Source organism: Bubalus kerabau, chromosome 7, assembly GCF_029407905.1.
Source record: "Bubalus kerabau isolate K-KA32 ecotype Philippines breed swamp buffalo chromosome 7, PCC_UOA_SB_1v2, whole genome shotgun sequence".
NCBI lineage: Eukaryota > Metazoa > Chordata > Mammalia > Artiodactyla > Bovidae > Bubalus > Bubalus kerabau.
This window is the reverse complement of record NC_073630.1, coordinates 39357326-39379202: the sequence shown is the minus strand read 5'-3', so window position 1 is coordinate 39379202 and position 21877 is coordinate 39357326. Positions and strand designations below refer to the sequence as shown.

The window sequence follows — 21877 nt, the reverse complement described above, 5'->3', positions numbered from 1 at the left end:
CTTTTCTGATGAGGGGCTTACTTTCTTCTTAGGGGCAGTTGGCCTTGGCAAGTATCCCTCCGGCTGAAGTCATCCCATGGAGACGGTAGGCTCCTTTGTGGGGCCACGCTCCTGAGTAGCTGCTGGGTCCTTACAGCAGCACACTGCTTCAAGAGGTATGTGTGTGCCTTTCCAGGTAATGCAGTTTGGCCCTTGCTTGCCAGTTCTTCCAGCCCCTTCCTGCTCTACAGCATACTGGACACTTGGAGTGTCAGAGACAGGCTACAGACATTCCTCGTCTCTTCCAGTGGCGCCGTGGAAGCAAGGGGGTAACGTTAGGAGCAAAGAGAGCTCTCAGGAAGTCACTTGCTACCCTGGTATTAAAGCAAACTCTAGGTTTAGGGAGAAGAGAAGATGGGTCTTTGGAGGGGAGGCAGCTATGTTATTGTTTCTCCAAGAACATGTCTGAGGATGAAATCATGTGCCCACAGAGCTGGAAGAGACCTCAAATTATTTGCTTCTGAATGCTAAGGAATAGGGAGTCCACGTGTAGTGTTTTGATTTGAATTTTAGAACCTTCGAGTCTGCCTGGTGTTTTGTGTCTTCTAGAGAAAGACTTCTCTGTGTGTACCTATCAGTTTGCATCCTGGTTATTTCCTGTTGTCTCAGACATTTTGGGCTTCCCTGGTGGCTCAATTGGTAAATAATCCGCTTGCAACGCTGGGGACATGGGTTAAATCCCTGTGTTGGGAAGGTCTCCTGAAGAAGGAAAGGGCAAACCACTCCAGTAGTCTTGCCTGGGAAATCCCATGGGCAGAGGAGCCTGGCGGGCTGCAGTCCATGGGGTCGCAAAGAGTTGGACACGACTGAGCGACTAAACCACCACCAGGCATTTCATCAGCCCAATCTGAAGTCTTTCCAGTTCAGAGGGGAGGCCCTGCAGAGGAATTCAGCGTGCCAGAGTCACACTGCTCATGGTGGCGGCACCTGCAGGGCCTGGTGGTCCTTTCTCCATGTCCTGTGTTCTTTAGTGGCCCCGGATAATGGCCATTTCCTCAGCATGAATTTTAGTGTTTAAAAATGTGTACCATTGCTTGGCAAATATTAATGATGACTGAAGCAAGGTGATGAACACAGGGGGTTTCACTATTCTAATTTTGTGTATTTAAAAATACTCCAAAAATGTCTTAAATAGAACATTTCCATAGCGTTAAACATTCTTACAACCAAAAATTCGTTTTGTATTTTTTTATTTGTGAGACTATGTGGCTTCATTGTGTATTTACAATCCATCCATGTAGATTTTGTTTAACTGCCATATGAGTGTGTTAAGTCCTACTGTGAGATGCAGCCAACCACAGTGTATTTATTCTCCTACTGGTGGATAGTTAGGTGGCTTCCATTCTGTCATTACTAAGAGAGAGTGCTGCAGTAGATGTATGGCTCTCATTGGAACACGCCTGTGGGCGCAGTGTTCTGGGTCCAGGAGTGTGGGTGTCCCTCACACTTCCTAGACACTGCTAGTTTATGTTCTGAGTAACCGCATCAGTTTATATCGCAGCGGTTTGCAAGTTCCTGTTCCTCACATCCCTATCTCAATCTCATATCATCAACATTTTCAGTTTTTGCCAGCCTTAAAGAGTTTTTGGGTTTCTTCTTAATTCTATTCTCCTAATTTCGTGTCTTCTTCTTTCGTGAATTATTTGTCTATATCCTTTGCTTATTTTTCTATTCAATTGTCTTTTATAATTGATTTTAACATTTTTTGGATATATTCTTTGTACAGAGTCTTTGTTATGATGTGTTACAAATACCTTTTACCAGTCTGGGGCATGTCCTTTCACTGGCTTAAGGTCTTTTTCTTATGAAGATATTTCAATTTTAATATTTTTAAGTGTGTCAGTTTCTGAAGTCTTATAAAAGCTTTGTATATCTTATTTTTAAAATCCTTCTTTAGCCCCATAAGAAGATACTATTCTAGGTTTTTACAAAAAATTTTACAGTTTTGCATTTCCTGTTTAGATTTTTAATCTGTTTACAGTTTGTGTGTGTGTGTGTGTGTGTGTGTGTGTGTGGTATATGGTATAAGGAAGGGACCTAATGTTATATTTTTCCTTATGGATAGCTAGTTTTTCCAGTACTTTTAAAAATTAAACATTCCATTCTTTACCCACTGATATGTCAACTGTGTTGTTAAGTTCTCATATATCTTTGTTTCTAGAATCTCTATTCATTTCCTCTTACCTATTTTGATAAATAATTATGGACTAATGTTCCATGTTCAAAGTGCTGCAAAAGACACAAATCTGTATTTTACATATTTTCTGTCATTCATGGGTAATAGTTGAGTTTGAGAGTTCACCTATATACTGGTAGGTTTATTATATTCATGTGTTACATGAGTGGTACAGACAATAAAGATTCATTTATTAACTTAACAAAAAATTACTGAGCCTGTAATATTCCCAGAAATGTGCCATGCACTAGAAATATCTTGGAGAATAAGACAGATAGCAGCCTTGTTAGCATGAGGTTTTATTGCAGCTATAGGAATCCAGAGGAGGGAGACACATGGGATGAAAAAAAGCAGAGTGTCATTTTTAAAATGAGGTCTTTTCTCCATAGTATTATGTAGATACATTCAGTTTATTAAAAACCCAGATTCCTGAGCCACTATACTAGATCTTCTGAATCTTTGGAGCTAAGACCCAGGAGTTTGCATTCTTATCAAGCATCTTTGATGATTCTTATGAACATTAAAAGTTAAGACCCTCTTGCTCCTGGATAGAATAGCATATAGTCTGGACATTTGAAGAAAGATGATGAGAAAGAATATAATGGAGTTAACAGGGTGCTTATCCTTGCCCGATTCAACATATTCATAGCTAAGCTGAAAAAGGACACTGACGGCAAGTTAATTATATTTTTTGATGCCAGGAGATTGGTAGGGACACATAACAGGTTGGAAGATAGGATCCTTGGTGGCAAAGGATCTTGATAAGCTGGTTCTAACAAGTAACGTGGAATAAAGAATAAAATGCTGCCTTTAGTTCGGGAACCATGACTTAAATGCAGCACAAGTGAAAAAGACCTAATGGGTTTTAGCATCCTGCAGCCTCAGTGGTAAAGAATCTACCTGCCAAGGCAGGAGACATAACAGATCCAGGTTCCATCCCTGCATTGGAAAGATTCCCTGGAGGAGAAAATGGCAACCCATTGCAGTATTGGGATAATCCCATGGACAGAGAAGCCTGGTTAGCTTCCATGGGGTCACAAAGAGTTGGACATGACTAAGAGTGACTGAGCACACATGAAACCTTAATAGAGTCAGTGAGGTAATGCGGTTGCCCACAAAGTTAATCAGCCTTGGGCAGCCCTGCCAGAACAGCACCAACACAAAGCAGCGAAGAGCCTTGCTTTTCTGTCCTACTGTGCTCAAGCTGTTGTCAGGGGCAAAAACAGAGAGAACGGTGCTCAGTTCCGACATCCTACGAGAAAGCAACATGTTGCACCAGGGAAGAAGCAGAAAGGGGCGAGTGTAAGGAATGAGATTAAATTTACTATGTGTTGCTTCAAATACCACAGATGCTAATGGGAGGTAATTTTCATTTTAGCATAGGAAAAAGGTCTGTTGTTAGGACAGTTCCAAGCTGGAGTGGGATGTATGTGGGAGGAAGAATGAGTTCTGTTATGGAATCTGTTCAAGCAGAGAGGCTGAATTCATGTATTGGTAGAGGCTGGAGGCGGAGAATGTCTAATGTTGAGAACACAGTGGTGAGAAAGCATAAAACATATTTGAAGGATGGCAGTTACTAGGATCATGGATCCAGAATGTGTATAGTGGAGTTACAGTAAAGAAGCAGGAATGGTCTGGAATGTCAGGGTAGTGGATCTCTGTCTCATTTACTCGGTAGTGCAAAATCACTAAATGTTTTTGAGCCTTGAAATATGATCAAAGAGGAGTTTTAGGAGATATGTCATTAGAGATATATGGGATAGATCTGAGGGGGAAAAGCAAAGTTATTAATCTAGGAATCTGTGAACAAGCTTCAAATTATATGAAAAATATTTGCAGATGTGCTTCTATCCTTTTTTCTAGAGTGATTCAAATTGGCCTATGTTACCAAGTGATTAAACCCATTGTGGTAGGAACTGAAGGGAGACTGGTTGAAAGGCTACTGTAATAAAGGTAGAAGATTGCAAAGGAGAGGAGGGAGAGAAGGTAGAGACCCCGAGAGAAATCAATAGAACTTGGTACTGGGTAACCAGAGAATGAGATCTGGCCATTAAGACCAGGGTTAGTACGGCCCGGCATGTGTTCGTGACTGGGTCCCCAGGGGTTGGAAAAACAACACTGATCTAGAAAGGCACTGAAGTTTTAAAGTCCTCTGGTGCGCCTGTTGATGGATTTTATACAGAAGAAGTCAAACAGGGAGGAATAGGAATAGGGTTCGATGTTGTCACTTTGTCTGGCATCCGGGGACTTTTATCCAGGATTGGGTCAGAGCTGCCCCCTGGAAAGCGTGAGTAGGGAAGTACGCAGTGGGTCTGATGTCCTTTGAGCAGCGGCACTCCCAGTCTTGAGGAATAGATCAAGCCCTGAGCCTTGGAGTGGGAACACTGACTCCAAGACCCTAGAATTCCAGAGAACTAACCCTAGGGAGTATCAAATAGTGAGAACTCACACAAAGAAACCATTTGAATATAAGACCTGGCATTACCCAACCACCAGTAGCACCCTGTGCAGGACATGTCAGCTAAACAACAAACAAAACAAAAATACAAATCCTATCATCAGCAGACAGGATTATCACCTCACTCAACCTTGCCCATCAGAGGAAAAACAAACAAACAAAAACTCAGCACAAATCTCACCCTATATGAAGCTTACACAAACAACTGGACCAACTTTAGGAGGGCAGAAACCAAAGGGAAGAAAGAATTCAACCTTGAAGCCTGGGAAAAGGAGAGCTTAAACACAATACTTAAAAAAAAAAGAAAAAAAAAAAAAAGAAAAGGCAGAGAAATAGTACACAAATGAAGGAACAAATTAGAAACACAGACGTCCAAATAAATGAAGAGGAAATAGGCAAACTACCTGAAAAAGAATTCAGAATAATGATAGTAAAGATGATCAAAAACCTTGAAAAGAGAATGGAGAAAATGCAAGAATCATTTAACAAAGACCTAGAAGAATTAAAGAATAAAAGAGACAAACAACACAATTACTGAAATTAAAAATACTGTGGAAGGAATCAGTAGCAGAATATCTGAAGCAGAAGAATGAATCAGTGAGCTGGAAGATAAAATGGTGGAAATAGCTTCTGAAGAGCAGAATAAAGTAAAAAGAAGGAAAAGAACAGGATAGTCTCAGAGACCTCTGGGACCTAAATTTAAGACCAGAAACTATAAAACTCTTAGAGGAAAACATAGGCAGAACACTCAATGACATAAATCAAAGCAAGATCCTCTATGATCCACCTCCTAGTGTAATGGAAGTAAAAACAAAGTAAACAAGTAGGCCCTGATTAAACTTAAAAGCTTTTGCACAGCAAAGGAAACTATAAGCAAGGTGAAAAGACAACCCTCAGAATGGCAGAAAATAATAGCAAATGAAACAACCAGAAAAGGATTAATTTCCAGAATATACAGGCAGCTCATACAACTCAATACCAGAAAAACAGCCAACCCAATCAAAAAGTGGGAAAAAGACTTTAACAGACATTTCTTCAAAGAAGACAGATGGCTAACACATGAAAAGATGCTCAACATTGCTCATTATTAGAAAAATGCAAATCAAAACTACAATGAGATATCACCTCACACTGGTCAGAATGACCATCATCAAAAAGTCTACAAAGAATAAATGCTGGAGAGGGTGTGGAGAAAAGGGAACACTCGTGCATTGTTGGTGGGAATGTAAATTGATACAGCTACTATGGAAGACAGTATTGAGATTCCTTTAAAAACTAGGAATAAAACCACCATATGACCCAGTGATCCCACTCCTAGGCATATATATACCTTGAGGAAACCAAAATTGAAAAAGACACATGTATCCCATTGTTCACTGCAGCACTATTTACAGTGGCTAGAACATGGAAGCAACCTAGATGTTCATCAAGAGATGAATGGATAAAGAAGTTGTGGTACATATACATAACAGAATATTACTCAACCATAAAAAGGAACGCCTTTGAGTCAGTTCTAATGAAGTGGATAAACCTAGAACCTATTATACAGAGTGAAGTAAGTCAGAAAGAGAAGGATAAATATCGTATACTAATGCATATATACAGAATCTAGAAAAATGGTACTGAAGAATTTACTTACAGGGCAGCAGTGGAGAAACAGACATAGAGAATAGGCTTGTGAACATGGGGGGAGGGGAGGAGAGGGTGAAATGCATGGAAAGGGTAACATGGAAACTTCCATTACCATATGTGAAATAGACAGCCAACCGGAATTTGCTGTATGGCTTAGGAAACTCAAACAGGGGCTCTGTATCAAACTTGTGGGACGGGGCAGGAGATTGGAGGGAGGTTCAAAAGGGAGGGGATATATATATACCCATGGCTGATTCATGTTGCGGTTTGACAGAAAACAACAAATTCTGTAAAGCAATTATCCTTCAATAAAAAAATAAATACATTAAAAAAAAAATAAATGACAACCTTAATACCACCAGTAAAAAAGAAAAAAAGACCAAAGTTACAGTTCCAGCTCCCCCAACTGGTCATTGTTTCACTTTGTGGAGATTATTTTAATAATTTAATAAATAATTATTATAATTAAATAATAAGTAATAATTTATTTATAATTATGCTGTTGCTAAGTCGCTTCAGTCATGTCTGACTCTGTGCGACCCAACAGATGGCGGCCCACCAGGCTCCCCCATCCCTGGGATTCTCCAGGCAAGAACACTGGAGTGGGTTGCCATTTCCTTCTCCAGTGCATGCAAGTGAAAAGTGAGAGTGAAGTCACTCAGTCGTGTCCAACTCTTCACGACCCCATGGACTGCAGACTACCACACTCCTCTGTCCATGGGATTTTCCAGGCAAGAATGCTGGAGTGGGTTGCCATTGCCTTCTCCAATTTATAATTATAAATAATAATAAATATAATTAAATTAAAAAATAATTTAATAAACAGCAGCCTCAGTTTTCTCATCTGTAAAATGAAGTCAGTAATGTTCCACAGCAAGGAACAAATGATCTGCAAAATATGTAAAGGTTTTTTTATACTGTAAAATTAAGAATAAATGTTGGTTGTTATTATGGGAGGGTTCAAAAACAGGAATCAAAGATTATTATTAACAAAAGTATAGAATCAGGATGGTTTCATCCCACTGACTATTGGAGAAAAAGGTAGGAAAAAGCAGAGAAACTGGATTCTTTGGCTAAGAATTTAAGTGAAATAATTCAGTACGTTCAGTTTAGATTTTCCTCCTCTTGCTCAAGACTCCTTGTCTTTCAAGTTGATCTCTCTCTGCTAAAAGTTATAGACCTTGGGGTTCAAGGCTTAGAGTATTAAAGTAGGGAAATTGTCCAAAAATTCCACTTGAGGTTGAAAACTTTGATCTGACTTTTGAGTTCCCTCAAAGGTTTTTTTTTTTTTTTAAGGTACATGTTTGGGTTTGTTTGTTTAAAGGTCATTATTCCTCTCTTGGCTTGCTCCTTCTAGATTATTGCTTCAAGTCAGTAATCATCTCATTTGTGTTTATTAACTAAGTGTCTAATATATTACTTGGCACAAACAGACCCCCTAAATGATGGTTACATGATGAAAGTGGGGGATCAGTTGCCAGATAGTGGATATATTTAAGAATGTTGGACCCTTTAGAAGATGGTGGTATTTTAAACCTAGATCAATGGATAATTCCTTCCATATGTCATTCTGAATTTCTTCCCATTATCTGCACAGTATAAAATAAAGACAGTTGATTAAAAAGCAGAGGGGCAGTTGATGATATGCAGCATTCTGACTTGCTTTGGATAGAATGCAAGACTCTTAATGTTAATAGGGAGAAATCTGTTTTGCAAAGGTGTTATGCATCCATCGGAGAAGGCAATGGCACCCCACTCCAGTACTCTTGCCTGGAAAATCCCATGGATGGAGGAGCCTGGTAGGCTGCAGTCCATGGGGTCGCTAAGAGTCAGACATGACTGAGCGACTTTACTTTCACTTTTCATGCATTGGAGAAGGAAATGGCAACCCACTCCAGTGTTCTTGCCTGGAGAATCCCAGGGACAGGGGAGCCTGGTGGGCTGCTGTCTATGGGGTCACACAGAGTCGGACACGACTGAAGTGACTTAGCAGCAGTAGCAGTATGCATTCATCTGACTTGGTCTTTTGTTTTGAAGTGCCCAAGGAGGCTACAACTCACATCTTTATTACAATAAGTTTTTTGAAAGCCAGTGATTAGAGGACAGTGACCAGTGGTTAGAACAAACTCCAAATTTTGTCTTCTGGGTTCAGGGACTTTGGATTAAAACAACCTTCTTTTAATCATCAAAAACTCAGAAATGTGCAAAAATAGAGAATTTTCCTCTGGAATTGTAGACACTGTAGTATAGAAGGGGCTTCCCAGTTGGTGCAGTGGTAAAGAATCCGCCTGCTGATGCAGGAGATGAAAGAGACATGGGTTCAATCCTTGGGTTGGGAAGATCCCCTGGAGGGGGAAATGGAAACCCACTCCAGTATTCCTTTTTTTTTTTTTTTTTCTAATATACATATTTTTATTTATTTGGCTGCACTGGGTCTTAGTTGTGATACGTGGGATCTAGTTCCTCGGCCAGGGATTGAACCTAGGCCTCCTGCATTGGCAGTGTGGTGTCTTAGCCATTGGACCAGCAGGAAAGTCCCCCACTCCTGTATTCTTGCCTGGAAAATTCCATGGACAGAGGAGCTGTCAGGCTACAGCTCATGGGGTCACAAAGAGTCAGACACGACTGAGCAACTGAGCACACACACAGTACACTGTAGTGAGGAAGCAACGTGGTTAGCTTCTGAGACGTTCTCTTCCTTCTAAGGGCTTCCCTTGTGGCTCAGCTGGTAAAGAATCCGCCTGCAATGTTGGGAGAGAGACCTGGGTCGATCCCTGGGTTGGGAAAATCCCCTGGAGAATGGAGAGGCTACCCACTCCAGCATTCTGGCCTGGAGAATTCCATGGACTGTATAGTCCATGGGGTCGCAAAGAGTTGGACACAACTGAGCGGCTTTCACTTCACTTTCACTTCCTTTTAAATTCTTGGGAGTCTAACTTAAGGTCCACTGGGAGGGGACCTAGATTTTGTATTTTGAAATTAGCTCTCTCACACCCTTTTCCTTTCCGTTTGTATTTCTACTGCTTTAACTATCAGTGAAAAGTCACTCAGTTGTGCCCTACTCTTTGCGACCCCATGGACTCAGCCTACCAGGCTTCTCTGTCCATGGGATTTTCCAGGCAAGCATACTGGAGTGGGTTGCCATTTCCTTCTCCAGGGGATCTTCTGGACCCTGAGATCAAACACTGGTCTCTTGTACCTCAGGCAGATTCTTTACCGACTGATCTATGAGGGAAGCCCAAAAGCCAAATTTTCTTTTCTTTAAAATCGCTCAGTCGTGTCCAGCTCCTTGTGACCCCATGGACTATATATACAGTCCATGGAATTCTCTAGGTCATAATACTGGAGGGGGTAGCCTTTCCCTTCTCCAGGGGATCTTCCCAACCCAGGGATTGAACCCAGGTCTCCCGCATTGCAGGTGGATTCTTTACCAGCTGAGCCACAAGGGAAGCCCCAACTATAGTTTCTTATTCATGGGGCCTTTTTTGGTGGCTAATTCTTGCAGTGATAATATGGGCCAGTGCTCTTGAACAGCCATTCTGAACAATACAGCATAGATTGCTCTCACCATCTGTGTTATTTTATGCTATAGGATGACAGTTTCTTAAATGTTTATTTTTTTGGCTCTGTAGAATATTCACTCTTTTATGTAATCCTCATATCAGAATAATCTAGGAATGATGGCCTGAGGATGATGAGATCAGAACACAATTACTCATATCCACCATCCTGTTATACTCATTTCCTATAGCGTCTCTATATGATAAAGGTACTTCATTGGCAGGCTGACAAAATTTTAGTAATCCAGCTCTGTGTTCATAGCTTTCACATATTATGAGGTGTCCAAAACATTCTTTTATGCTAACAGGGGTAACTGAGGTAGTTAGTGAATCACTGTTTAAAGGCCTTCTATCCCATTTTTCACATTTTTCCTAGTGTTAATAGGAATGCAACATTCCATTGGCAGTTTGAAGCAGAAACCTGGATAAATAAGGTTTTTGTTTTGCAATTACCCTGTGAATTTTACACAATACAAATTGCTTGCTTTTGCTGTTTCCTATTTTAAATAATTATTCAAATACTTCTCTCTGTGGTAGTATGGGAATATAATTGAGAGAAAAATTCCTGAATGTTAAACTAATTTCTTTTAATTGCTTGTTCTGATAACAAACACCATTTTGAAGGAAAGAATGTACTTCAATAAAAGGATTCTTTTATTTTTGTAGTTATGCAACAAATTTGATTTTATCACGAATTATAGCTTGACCTGATTTTATCTTTTTGACTGTTTGCCTAGAGACACTATAGCAGCTGGAAATTGTCAGAGACTAGTGCGCTGAAAATCAGAAATATCTTGATTATTAGAGATTATAAAGATGAGGCACAGAAGTAATGGGACTTACTTTTTAAAAACAAAATGTGTCCTGTACTTAAACCTGTGTTCCACCATGACCTGGAACATGGTAGAATTCTTTAAGAACAAGGTCTTTGGTGATGTACACAATAGCATCAATCATGCTAAAATCATTTCCTGAACACACACCACATGTGTATAAGGGCAGTGAAAGATTTTACAGAGAAGGTCACTTCTCCGTGAGCAATTGGAATCATTCACCCAAGCGACTTAGTCCGCCACTTTTTGACTTTCAGACAGCAGACAAGGACAGATTCTAGTAGCAGCAGATGTGTAAAGTCTGATGTAAAATACTGTCTTTTTGAATAGATAAATCTATAGAGAGAATACACATAAAATAACCCTGCCACCTGAATTAATTCTTCTCTTTTTAATTCTAGGAATTTTAAACTGTTAATTCTAGAATCTCAGAAAAACTGAAATAGACCATCTGCCCTGTCTTAGATCCTCTTTTGCTCAAACTTGTCTAGGAATTTCATCCAGTTTTTATCTGAGGGGGAGTGGAAGGCATTTCAGCAAAGCAAACAACTGAATAGCGTGTCAGCCAAAATCTGAAATGTTTGTTTTAGAAGCAGTTTTGAAAATAATCTATCAAAATAACAAAAGTTCAACTAGAAATACCTTAAAGTACATTGAGAAAGAGAATTCCTTGAGAAGTTTTCTTGAGAAGTCTAGAACCATAGAAAATGCTTTCTAAGCCCAAAACTATACTGGTAACCTCAGCCAAAGTGTTATCTGTAAAGTATATAATCATACCCACTAGGAGAGGTAACACTGGAGACAAATATTTGGCTAGCAAACTAATCCAGTCTTATGTCAGATGATCTTCAAATTCCAAGCATAAATCTATTCTAAGAATAACTGGAGTGAAAGGAGTGTGGAAATCACTTCTTGGGTTTAGCTGGCCCATTTCTTAAATCAGGATTTTAAAAGTATACATACTAATAAAGAACTTCATTTTAACAAGAATGGTGCATTTTTTCCTTCTTGTCAGGTAAAATATTTTGTTTTTATTCTCAGTTGAATATCAACTCCTGATTGGTGAGCATATTAATTTGGGGGTATACTCAAAAATGGGCTTCCCTGGTGGCTAGGCATTAAAAGAAGCCACCTGCCAATGCAGGAGACATAAGTTCTATCCCTGGGTCGGGAAGACCCCCTGGAGAAGGAAATGGCAACTCAGTCCAGTATTCTTGTCTGGAGAATTACATGGACAGAAGCAGGCTACAGTCCATGGGATCGCAAGAGTTCGACACGACTTAGCAACTAAACAGGAAAATACATGCTAAAATCTCCCTGGTCTGAGAACAGCGTCTGTGTATGGAATGTGTACATGTTCATGTGATTGCAATCTATTAGCCATCTTTTAGGAGGCTCACTTCATTTCAGTGAAATTCCAGGCATGAAGGGACGGGAGTTAAGCCGGTGCCTCTCAGTCTTTGTTTTGGTGGTTCTCTAGTCCTGCTGTGAATTTGGATCACCTGTGGTCCTACATCAGCTCTGTTGATTTTATGTTCTCAGAGTGTGTGTGGCCTGGACATTTGTAGTCTTAAAAGTGGTACAGGTGGTTCTCATGAACAACCAGCATTAATGAGAACAGTAGATCTTCGTGGGGACCTTTGTTTATTTTCCAAAGAAATAAAAACTTCTGTGATGATGTTGTTACACCATAGCAATTGGTGTGAGATATCTCTTTCACTTCATTAATTTAGGGATGAGAGTGTATGTGTGTGTCTTCCAAAAGAAGTAATTTAGCATATATTTATTAAGAGCTTTCTCTGTGCTGACTTCTTTGCTCACAGACGTGAGCATAACATGGCCTTACACTCAGGGAGCCTTTAACAGGGTAGACCTGACATCTTAGCAAGTCCTAGTGTGTGTGTGTGCACACTCAGTCACCTCAGGTGTGTCCAATTCTTTGTAACCGCATGGACTGCAGCCCACCAGGCCCATCTGTCCATGGGATCCTCCAGGCAAGAATAAGCCATGCCTTCCTCCAGGGGATCTTCCCAACCCAGGGATCGAACCTGTGTCTCCTGCGTTGCAGACGGATTCTTTACCGCTGAGCCACCGGGGAGCCCAACAAGTCCTAGAAGCTGTTGTAAATGCTCTGACAGTGCTGTCAGGAGTGTTCAAAGGAAGGCTGGGGCAGCTTTCTGGGAGGGCAGGAAGAGTGTCCTGGATCTTGAAACTTAGACGTTAAAATCAGTTTTTGCCATTTTAGGGTGAAGGAGGGGGGAATGATACTGCAAATAGTTTGAATAAAGATAGGTTTGTCAGACTCCTCTTCAAGCCACTAAAATGACTGTGGCCAGAAGTGGTATCAGAGTGGTGGACAAGGGCCATTCTTGGATGGATTTGTGTATTACTGAAGGAACTTGAACTTTATTGTGTAGACAGTCGGGACCCCTTGAAGGGTATGCAGAAGAGTAGTTATATTACCAGATATTTCTATCTGGCTATTTCTATTTCACTCTGGCTGCAATGTGAAGGATGGCTTGAAAAGTTAAAACTTGAAGTAGTGATGCAAGGATTATTTTAGCTAAGTGTCAAAGCCCTCTTTTGAAGAACAGAAAATATTGCTGCAGTAAAAAAAAGTCTGGCAACAATATTTTCTGTTCTTCAAAAGAGGGCTTTGACACTTAGCTAAAATAATCCTTGCATCTAAAAAACCTACATAAATATGTCCTACGTTCTCTAAAAATTTAGCCAGTGAACAAAGAAACAGGACATGGAAATTTATTTTTTAAATATCCCAGTCTTAAAGTCTTGGATAATCTTGCCTTCATGTGTCACTTCATGCCTGGATTACTGCAACAGTCTGCTAAATGGCATCACTACTTCAAGTAGGTTGTGAGCCACAAATACAAATCATATATGTAACTTTAAATTTTCTGGTAGCCACTTTAAAAGATCAAAAAACTAAATGGGTGAAGTTAATTTTAATGATATAGTTCATATAACTTAGTATATCCAAAATATTATATAAAAATTGAGATATTTTATATTTCTATTATCTACAGAAACAATATATTTTATATTCTTTTTCATACTAAATGTTTGAAATCCTGTGCACATTTTTACTTTTTTTATAGCAAATATTCACCACTATATTTCTTTTTTAAAAAATTATTTAATTGGAGGCTAATTACAATATTGTGATGGTTTTTGCCATATATTGACATGAATCAGCCATGTGCACGTGTCCCCCCATCCTGAACCCCCTCCCACCTCCCTCCCCACTCCATCCCTGTGGGTTGTCACAGAGGACCGGCTTTGAGTGCCGGGCTTCATGCACTGAACTTGCACTGGTCTATTTCACGTATGGTAATATACATGTTTCAATGCTATTCTCTCAAATCATCCCCCCCACCTTCTCCCACAGAGTCCAAAAGTCTCTTCTTTACATCTGTGTCTCTTTTGCTGCCTTGCATATAGGGTCATCGTTACCATCTTTCTAAATCCCATATATATGCGTTAGTATACTGCACTGGTGTTTCTCTGACTTACTTCACTCTGTATAATAGGCTCCCATTTCATCCACTTCACATCTCATTTTGGACCATCCACATTTCAAGTGCTCTGATAGCACATGTGGCCACTGCCTCCTGAGCTGGATAGTGAAGCTTGAGAGTAATTTCTTAAATTCCACTCCAGAGATACAGGCAACCTTTTGGCAGCACTTTCAAGGATGCGGTGACAGTTAATCACTTGGGATTTTTCTTTAAAAACCTGTATATTAATGAGACATATTGAATTTTATAATACAACAGTATCAATACACAGAAAGTAGAAATGAGTTATTTAAATATCTGATTATTCTTCATGACTATTGCTTTTTACAGTTTCAGGATGTGAAATAATCCTAAAGTTTGAAGTGGAACCCACAAGAAGTCTAAGCACAATATGTGAAAAGCCTTCTGTACTTTAAAGACATGTGATAATTTAAGGTTCAAAATGGAGAATTTCAAGGAATCGCAGGAAATTGTTAGTTTCATACATCACTAGTAGGTGATCATCTTTGTTGCATTGTTCAGGTTTTTGAGGTGACATAGTTACAAAAACCACTTTACATATTGAAGTGTTGTTGTCAGAGCCCTACTTAGGGCTATTAGAGTCTTTGAGCGACTTTTAACTCCATTGCTGCGTGGGCTTGTCTCTAGTGGCAGTGGGCAGGGGCCACTCTCTAGCAGTGGTGTGCGGCTTCTCGTGGTGGTGGCCTCTCTTGTTGCGGAGCACGGGCTCTAGAGCGGGATTCATGATCGTGGCCTGGGGCCCCAGAGCACAGGCTCAGCAGTCCAGGTACACTGGCTTGGCTGCCCCCAGCATGTGGGGTTGTCCATCTTCCTGGACTAGGGGTTGAACCCCTGTCTCCTGGGTTGGTAGGTGGATTCTTTACCACTGAGCCACCAGGGAAGTCCTGTTGAGAATGTTTTAAGTAGCCACAGAGAAGTGGGGGCTTCCTAGGTGGGGCTAGTGGTAAAGAACCCATCTGCCAATGCAGGAGATTTAAGAGACACAGGTCTGATCCCTGGGTTGGGATCTCCTGGAGGAGGGCATGGCAACCCACTCCAGCATTCTTGCCCGAGAATCCCATGGACAGAAGAGCCTGGTGGGCTACAGCCCATAGGGTCACAAAGAGTCTGACATGACTGAGGTGACTTAGCACACACGCACAGATGGAAGTGAACAAGGTGCTGTACTCTTCAGTGAGAAAGAGGAAGTGATTAGGAGGTGGACTGGATCTTGTATTGTAGGTTGGTGGTTCTCAATGGGGGACAGTTTGCACCATAGGGAATATTTGGCAATGTCTGGAGACATTTTTGGTTGTCAAACTTGGGTGCGTGTATGTGAGTGTGTGTGCAACTGACATCTAGTGAACAGAGAGGCCAGGTATGCTTCTAAACATCCCACAATGCACAGGACCCCCCTTTACCTTCAAGAATAATCTGGTCCCTAATGTCAGTAGTGCTGAGCTTGAGAAACTGCTTTAGGTAGATGTATCAGAATCAAGGTATGTTGGCTGAAAAACAGGCTGAGACCTATCAATCGAGTAAATATTATGCTTATTTTTTATGTGAGTAGTTCCTATGGAAAAAAGACATTTCATTAAAAATCTGCATTCATTCATTAAATCAACCAATGTATGCTGCATTTCTATTTAACTGGCGTTGCTATACTAGATGTGTAAGAGTCATCAGTGAACACAGATAACTAAGATCCCTGCCCTTGAGTACCTTTAGTTTAAGCAGGGCGAGACAGAGAATAATAAATATAAGTAAACTAGATAGTTTGTTAGAAAGTAGAGTTTTTTAAAAAGGAAAAAGTAGAGCAGAGAAGGATAGTGGGAGTGCTGGGGGAATGGAATGACAAGGGTGGGCTGTAATTTCCAATGAGCGTCAAAGCAAGTCTCACTGTCTGAACAGAGATTTAAGAGATGAGAGCATACAATGAATATATGTTGCCTGAAGATAACAGTTTTGGTTTACATTCAGTTCACAGGAAAGGGGAGTAAAGTGGATTGTGCTAATTAAGTGATCTGGGAGATATAGAGTTAGACCAGACAGGGTTTCTGCCCTCATGGAACTTCATGGGAAAGTCACCATCTTGGAAATGACAGAAAAATGATGACAGCAAAGGCAGGACTGAAATTTTGCCCTATTCCATTCGCTCCTGTTTTGATCCTTTTTCATGGTGGGAAAATGACTGGTTAGTGATTACTTTCCATTCATCCTCCACATTTGATCCTTCTCAGCAAACAGATAGTAACCTGGGTTAAACAGTGAAATGAATGAAGTAAAAACATGAGTAGGAGACAGAGAGCAGTGGGGTCAGAGAAATGGAAAGAAAGGGGAAACTTACAAAAGGAGTTAATGATTTGGAAGAAAGGGTTACAAGTATCTCTATTAAGCTTCCTGGCAGGCAGTGACCAGCTTACAGTGTTTGAAACAAGCCTCCCATGAGCTCTCTCTGCCTCTCAGGTACGGTAACAGTACTAGGAACTACGTGGTTCGGGTTGGGGATTATCACACGCTGGTGCCGGAGGAGTTCGAAGAAGAGATCAGAGTTGAGCAGATCGTAACCCACCGGCTCTACCGCCCGCACAGCAATGACTATGACATCGCCCTGGTTAGGTTACAAGGACCAGAGGAGCAGTGTGCCAGGCTCAGCAGCCACGTTCTGCCGGCCTGCTTGCCGCGCTGGAGAGAGAGGCCACAGAAGAGAGCACACAACTGCTACGTAACGGGATGGGGAGACACAGGTAACGGAAAACCCAAAGAAACAGTGAAGATACAGCCACCTTCTTGCGTCTGGATTACCCATTTGGGTGTGCAGTGGGTTGTTGTTCAGTCACTAAGTCATGTCTTTCTTTCTGACCCCATGGGCTGCAGCACGCCAGGCTTATCTGTTCTTCACCATCTCCTGGAGTTTGCTTAAACTCATGTCCATTGAGTCGGTGATACCATCCAACTGTCATCTACTCTGTTGCCCCTTTCTCCTCCCGCCTTCAGTCTTTTCCAGCACCAGGGTCATTTTCAGTGAGTCGGCTCTTGCATCAGTGGCCAAAGTGTTGGAGCTTCAGTTTCAGCATCAGTACCCCATTCAGTACAGTGGGTAGCAACTAAAAGGGGGTTCAGGCTTAGTTGTTTGGAAATTCCACCAAGTGTGAGATGCTTGCATGCAACTTGGATTCCTATCCTAAGGGTACTATGGTTTCCATTAGGATGTAGACGCTACCTTAGGACTTGGGCCTGGCTGTCTCTGTTTGAAAGTTTTCCCAGATGACTTTGATGTAGCTACCCCAGCAAATGGAGAAGGAAATGACAACCCACTCCAGTATTCTTGCCTGGAGAATTCCATGGACAAAGGAGCCTGGTGGGCCACAGTCCATGGGGTTGCAGAATCTGACACTACTGGGAGACTAACACACACATGACCCAGAAAGGGCTTTGGTATTAGTTTTTTTTTTTTTTTTTTTGTAATGGAGCCCTTTATTGAACTAAATCTTATGGAGATTTTTAAATAAAGAACAGCCAAAAAACAAAACAAAGCTGCTGAGGTTCAAGAGGAGGGATCCACCCTACTTGGGTTTCTCCTTCACCACTCTCCCCTTCCTATTCTTCCCACAGATAGTGTTCAGCTTATGCTCTTCTCAGGCAAACAGCTTTCTGTATTGTCTTGCTAGATCTCAGGAGCTCAGGGGTAAAGAATCCCCCTGCTAATGCAGGAGATGTGGGTTTGATTCCTGTGTCAGGGATATCCCCCCTGGAGAAGGAAATGACAACCAACTTCAGTGTTCTTGCCTGGAGAATCCCATGGACAGAGGCGCCTGGTGGGCTATGGTCCACGGAGTCACAAAAAATTGGACATGACGTCCTAAACAACAGTGCTTGCTCAGGATAGTCTTTGAAACAGAACTCTTAAGTCTCGCCTGGTACTCGCCTGGATCAGGTACTTGATTCAGAAATGACTGTTGAATAAGGAGAAACGATTGGGCTGACTACTCTGCATTAAAAGTAATTAACACTGTTAACTGTACTCTTGAAAACAGCATCCAATACATATTTCTACAGGTGATGATTTCAATAAGGTTTTACCTAGTAAATTTATTATATTTCAGTGTTCATTTTATCCATTAAATCTTGGCTTTAGACTGGGAGTCCATGGGGTCGCGAAGAGTCAGAAAAGACTTAGCAAGTAACACTTTCACTTTCTTTAGATTCAACACTATTTCATAGCAGCAAAATGTAGAAACACCTGTAGCAGATACAGAATACTGGGACCAATCCTGAGAGAAGCCATAAAAAATGGAAACATTTCCTGGATGATGTAATAAAATCAGGTCAGAGTAAATGCTTTCTCAAGGAAACACAGCCGAGCTGTGATGCAAATCGAAGATTAAAGTGTAGGTGTTAAAATTACTTCTTCAGGGAAAGTTCAGTCATCTTCCTTATGACACTACATCTAAACAGAGGTAACACAGGACGTAAATTTCACCAAATGATTTTATTATGCATGAATCACTGCAGTTGAGTATACTGGACAGTAATGGTGGAATTTAGACGCAAGTAAAGGCTATCATGGAGAACCTACCAATTATGCATTTTAGCCACTAAACAAAGATGAGTGGCTTACTAGTAAATACAGTACCTTAACATCAAGAGGTTAAACTTAAGGCTGTCTGTATATAAAGTTGTTTCTGAATCATCTTCATGAAATATTGAGGATGGTAATTGCCAGTTGACGTAGATGAGTTTTAGAGCAATGGATATGCCAATATAGAACTAGCATGACTGCACCCTCAGCATTTTAATACAGAGAATTTAAATTCTAAAGCCTACACAAACGTGCTTTCCGTAGGTAACCCTTTTCTAGCAGGCAGATCCGTAGCTGTTACTCAACTATTCTTCAAAAACTTCAGTACTGAGAAACAGATCAGTGAAGGATTAGAGTATGGTTAACTGCTCACTCCAGTACTCTTGCCTGGAAAATTCCATGGATGGAGGAGCATGGTGGGCTACAGTCCATGGGTTCACAGAGTCAGACATGACTGAGCGACTTCACTTCAACTGCAAACACTGAAGAAAAAAATCATTTATAGTTATCACTCATTTAAATTACACTAATGCCACAATAGGGCTTTTATCTTCAAGACTCCTAAATGTTCATTTAACTGTTAAATATAGCTCTGAGATCTTTAGCTGGAATCTAATTCTGTTGTTTGGCCTGCATAGGACCAGCCTACTCAAGAACTCTGCAACAAGGAGCCATCCCCTTACTTCCCAAGAAGTTTTGTGAACATCGTTATAAGGGTCGGTTTACACGAAGGATGCTCTGTGCTGGAAACCTCCATGAACACAAACGTGTGGACAGTTGCCAAGGAGACAGCGGAGGACCACTCGTATGTGAACGACCGGGAGAGCGCTGGGTTGTGTATGGGGTGACCTCCTGGGGATACGGCTGTGGAGCCAAAGATTCCCCTGGTGTTTATACTGAAGTCTCAGGCTTTGTACCTTGGATAAAAAGGGTCACCAAACTGTAATCCTTCATGGAAATGTCAAGAAGATAGTTATTTAAAGAATATGTTGGAAAATTTCCAACATTGGCATTTAGCCAGAGAGGCCAACTAATGGGAGCGGAGATCTTTGTTTTTGTGTTCTGTGTTGATAAAAGTGATGTACCTCTTTGCTGCTTGAGAATGATGTGAACATTCTGGTTACAGATACCTCAGTGTAGTAATGACTATTCTTATTTAGCACTGTTGCCTACCCAAATTAGTTTTACAGGAGACTACATTCATTATTCTGTCGTCTCAATTTCTCAGCATTCTCCAGAGATTATTGTATATTGATTGTGCAATAAGGCTGTTTTTACATGTATTTGGACTGAGAACTTCTTTGTAACTTAATCAGTATGGTATATATTCATATTAAGAGCCTACCTTTGACATAAAAAAATACCCTTTACTATACTTAAAATACATGTGGCAGTGTTTTCTGTTCATGTAATTTTTAAGCTGATTTTTTTCCCCTGAAGGTTGATAAGCAGCCTCCACATATGAATCTTTCTGGCCTTTCACAAGTGAGAAAAGCATAAAAGCCAAAAAAGTAAAGCAATCCTATTATAAACAGACTGGACTAGGAATATTATGTCACAATACATTTCTTTTTTTTTGTTACAGTACATTTCTGAATGAAGCCTTTATACCAAGTCACTATGGCAACTAGAGAAAAACATTCTAGCTACCTTGTATATTGCTAGCACAATTTGGCTGATGACATTAAGAATACCTTCAAATTGTTTAATGCATAACCTGATTCATCCACCGCGTACTTGTCAACATTATCTGATTACTTTTAATGACTTCAAATTTGCTGCTTGGTAAAACAAAAATGTGTCTTCCTTAGCAGCATGCTCTTTTCTAGACCGTGATGTAAGAGCGCCACCTATTGAAACTTTCTGGTAACTGAAACCTGCAGATTTCCTGACTGTCCTGCTAAGTTGGAAGTTGCTCAGTCGTGCTCCGACTCCTTGTGATCCCGAGTGTAGCCTACCAGGCTTCTTCGTTCATGGCATTTTCCAGGGAAGAGTACTGGAGTGGGTTGCCATCTCCTCCTCCAGGGGATCGAACCAGGGCAGACCCAGGTCTCCCGCGTTGCAAGCTACCAGGGAAGCCTGCCATCCTGATACAGCCCCGTCTAATAAACATTTTGTTGAGTTGCTGTGTCCTACTCTTTCCAACTCCAGGGACTGTAGCATACCATGCTCCTGGTCCTCTAACTCACTCAAATTCATGTCCATTGTGGCAGTGATGCTTACCCATCTCATTCTCTTCCTAATAAAAATACACAATTAAGAATGCTTTCTTAATGCTTTCCTGTCTGTACTGTAGTAAAGCTCTAAAATAACTGCAATATTTAATCCATATGCCAGTTATGTACCAAGTGACTACACACCTCATTGACAGTTTATAAAAGGCAGTTAAGATTTTTATATTCCCAGTTTCCAAATGGGTTAACAAGCAGAGGCCAATGAGACACTTGTAGGGTTTTCAGTCCAAACTCCAGCAGAGTCACAAAGAAGACAAGGGACTCTCTTTCCTAGTTTTCCGTTTCTCAAAGGAGTAAGGGATAGCTGCTTACTATGCAGCCTTACTGGAGAAGGAGATGGCAACCCACTCCAGTATTCTTGCCTGGAGAATCCCATGGACAGAGGAGCCTGGCAGGCTAGTCCACGGAGTCGTTCAGTCGGACATGACTTGGTGCTGTCTTTTTCTTTCTATGCAGCCTTACAGGGCACAAAAATCTGTCCCAATATGTAAAGAATTGTGTATACAAGGGATAGATGCATAAAGACAGGTGAAGAGGTGAGTACAAAACTATAGAATTAAGAATGCTAGGTAATCCTTTTAAATGGCTGATCATGAAGGGACCTTTTTATCCATTCTCTTCTGCTTCATACTGTGTCCTTTTGTACACGGAGCTATGTAAAAACTGGTGCTAATCTGAAAGTGCTTTATAATTTACTACTTTGCAGAACTGCAATGCCAAGCCATTATAACATTTTTCAAAACACATTTGATAAAGGAATAACTGTACAAGCATTTAGAGATGACAGAACTATAGTGTACACATGCATGAGGGCTTGGGAAAAACAC

At 40.8% G+C, this 21877-nt stretch overlaps 1 protein-coding gene across 1 annotated transcript in view; it reads left to right on the top strand.

Moving 5' to 3' along the window:
* PRSS12 (serine protease 12) overlaps nucleotides 1-19762 on the top strand; it is a 75851-nt gene extending 56089 nt beyond the window's left edge. Inside the window, 3 exon segments of the mRNA XM_055588038.1 lie at nucleotides 33-155; nucleotides 16701-16981; nucleotides 19455-19762. Coding sequence (XP_055444013.1) covers nucleotides 33-155; nucleotides 16701-16981; nucleotides 19455-19762 — 712 coding nt within the window.
* Nucleotides 19763-21877: the final 2115 nt, after the last annotated feature.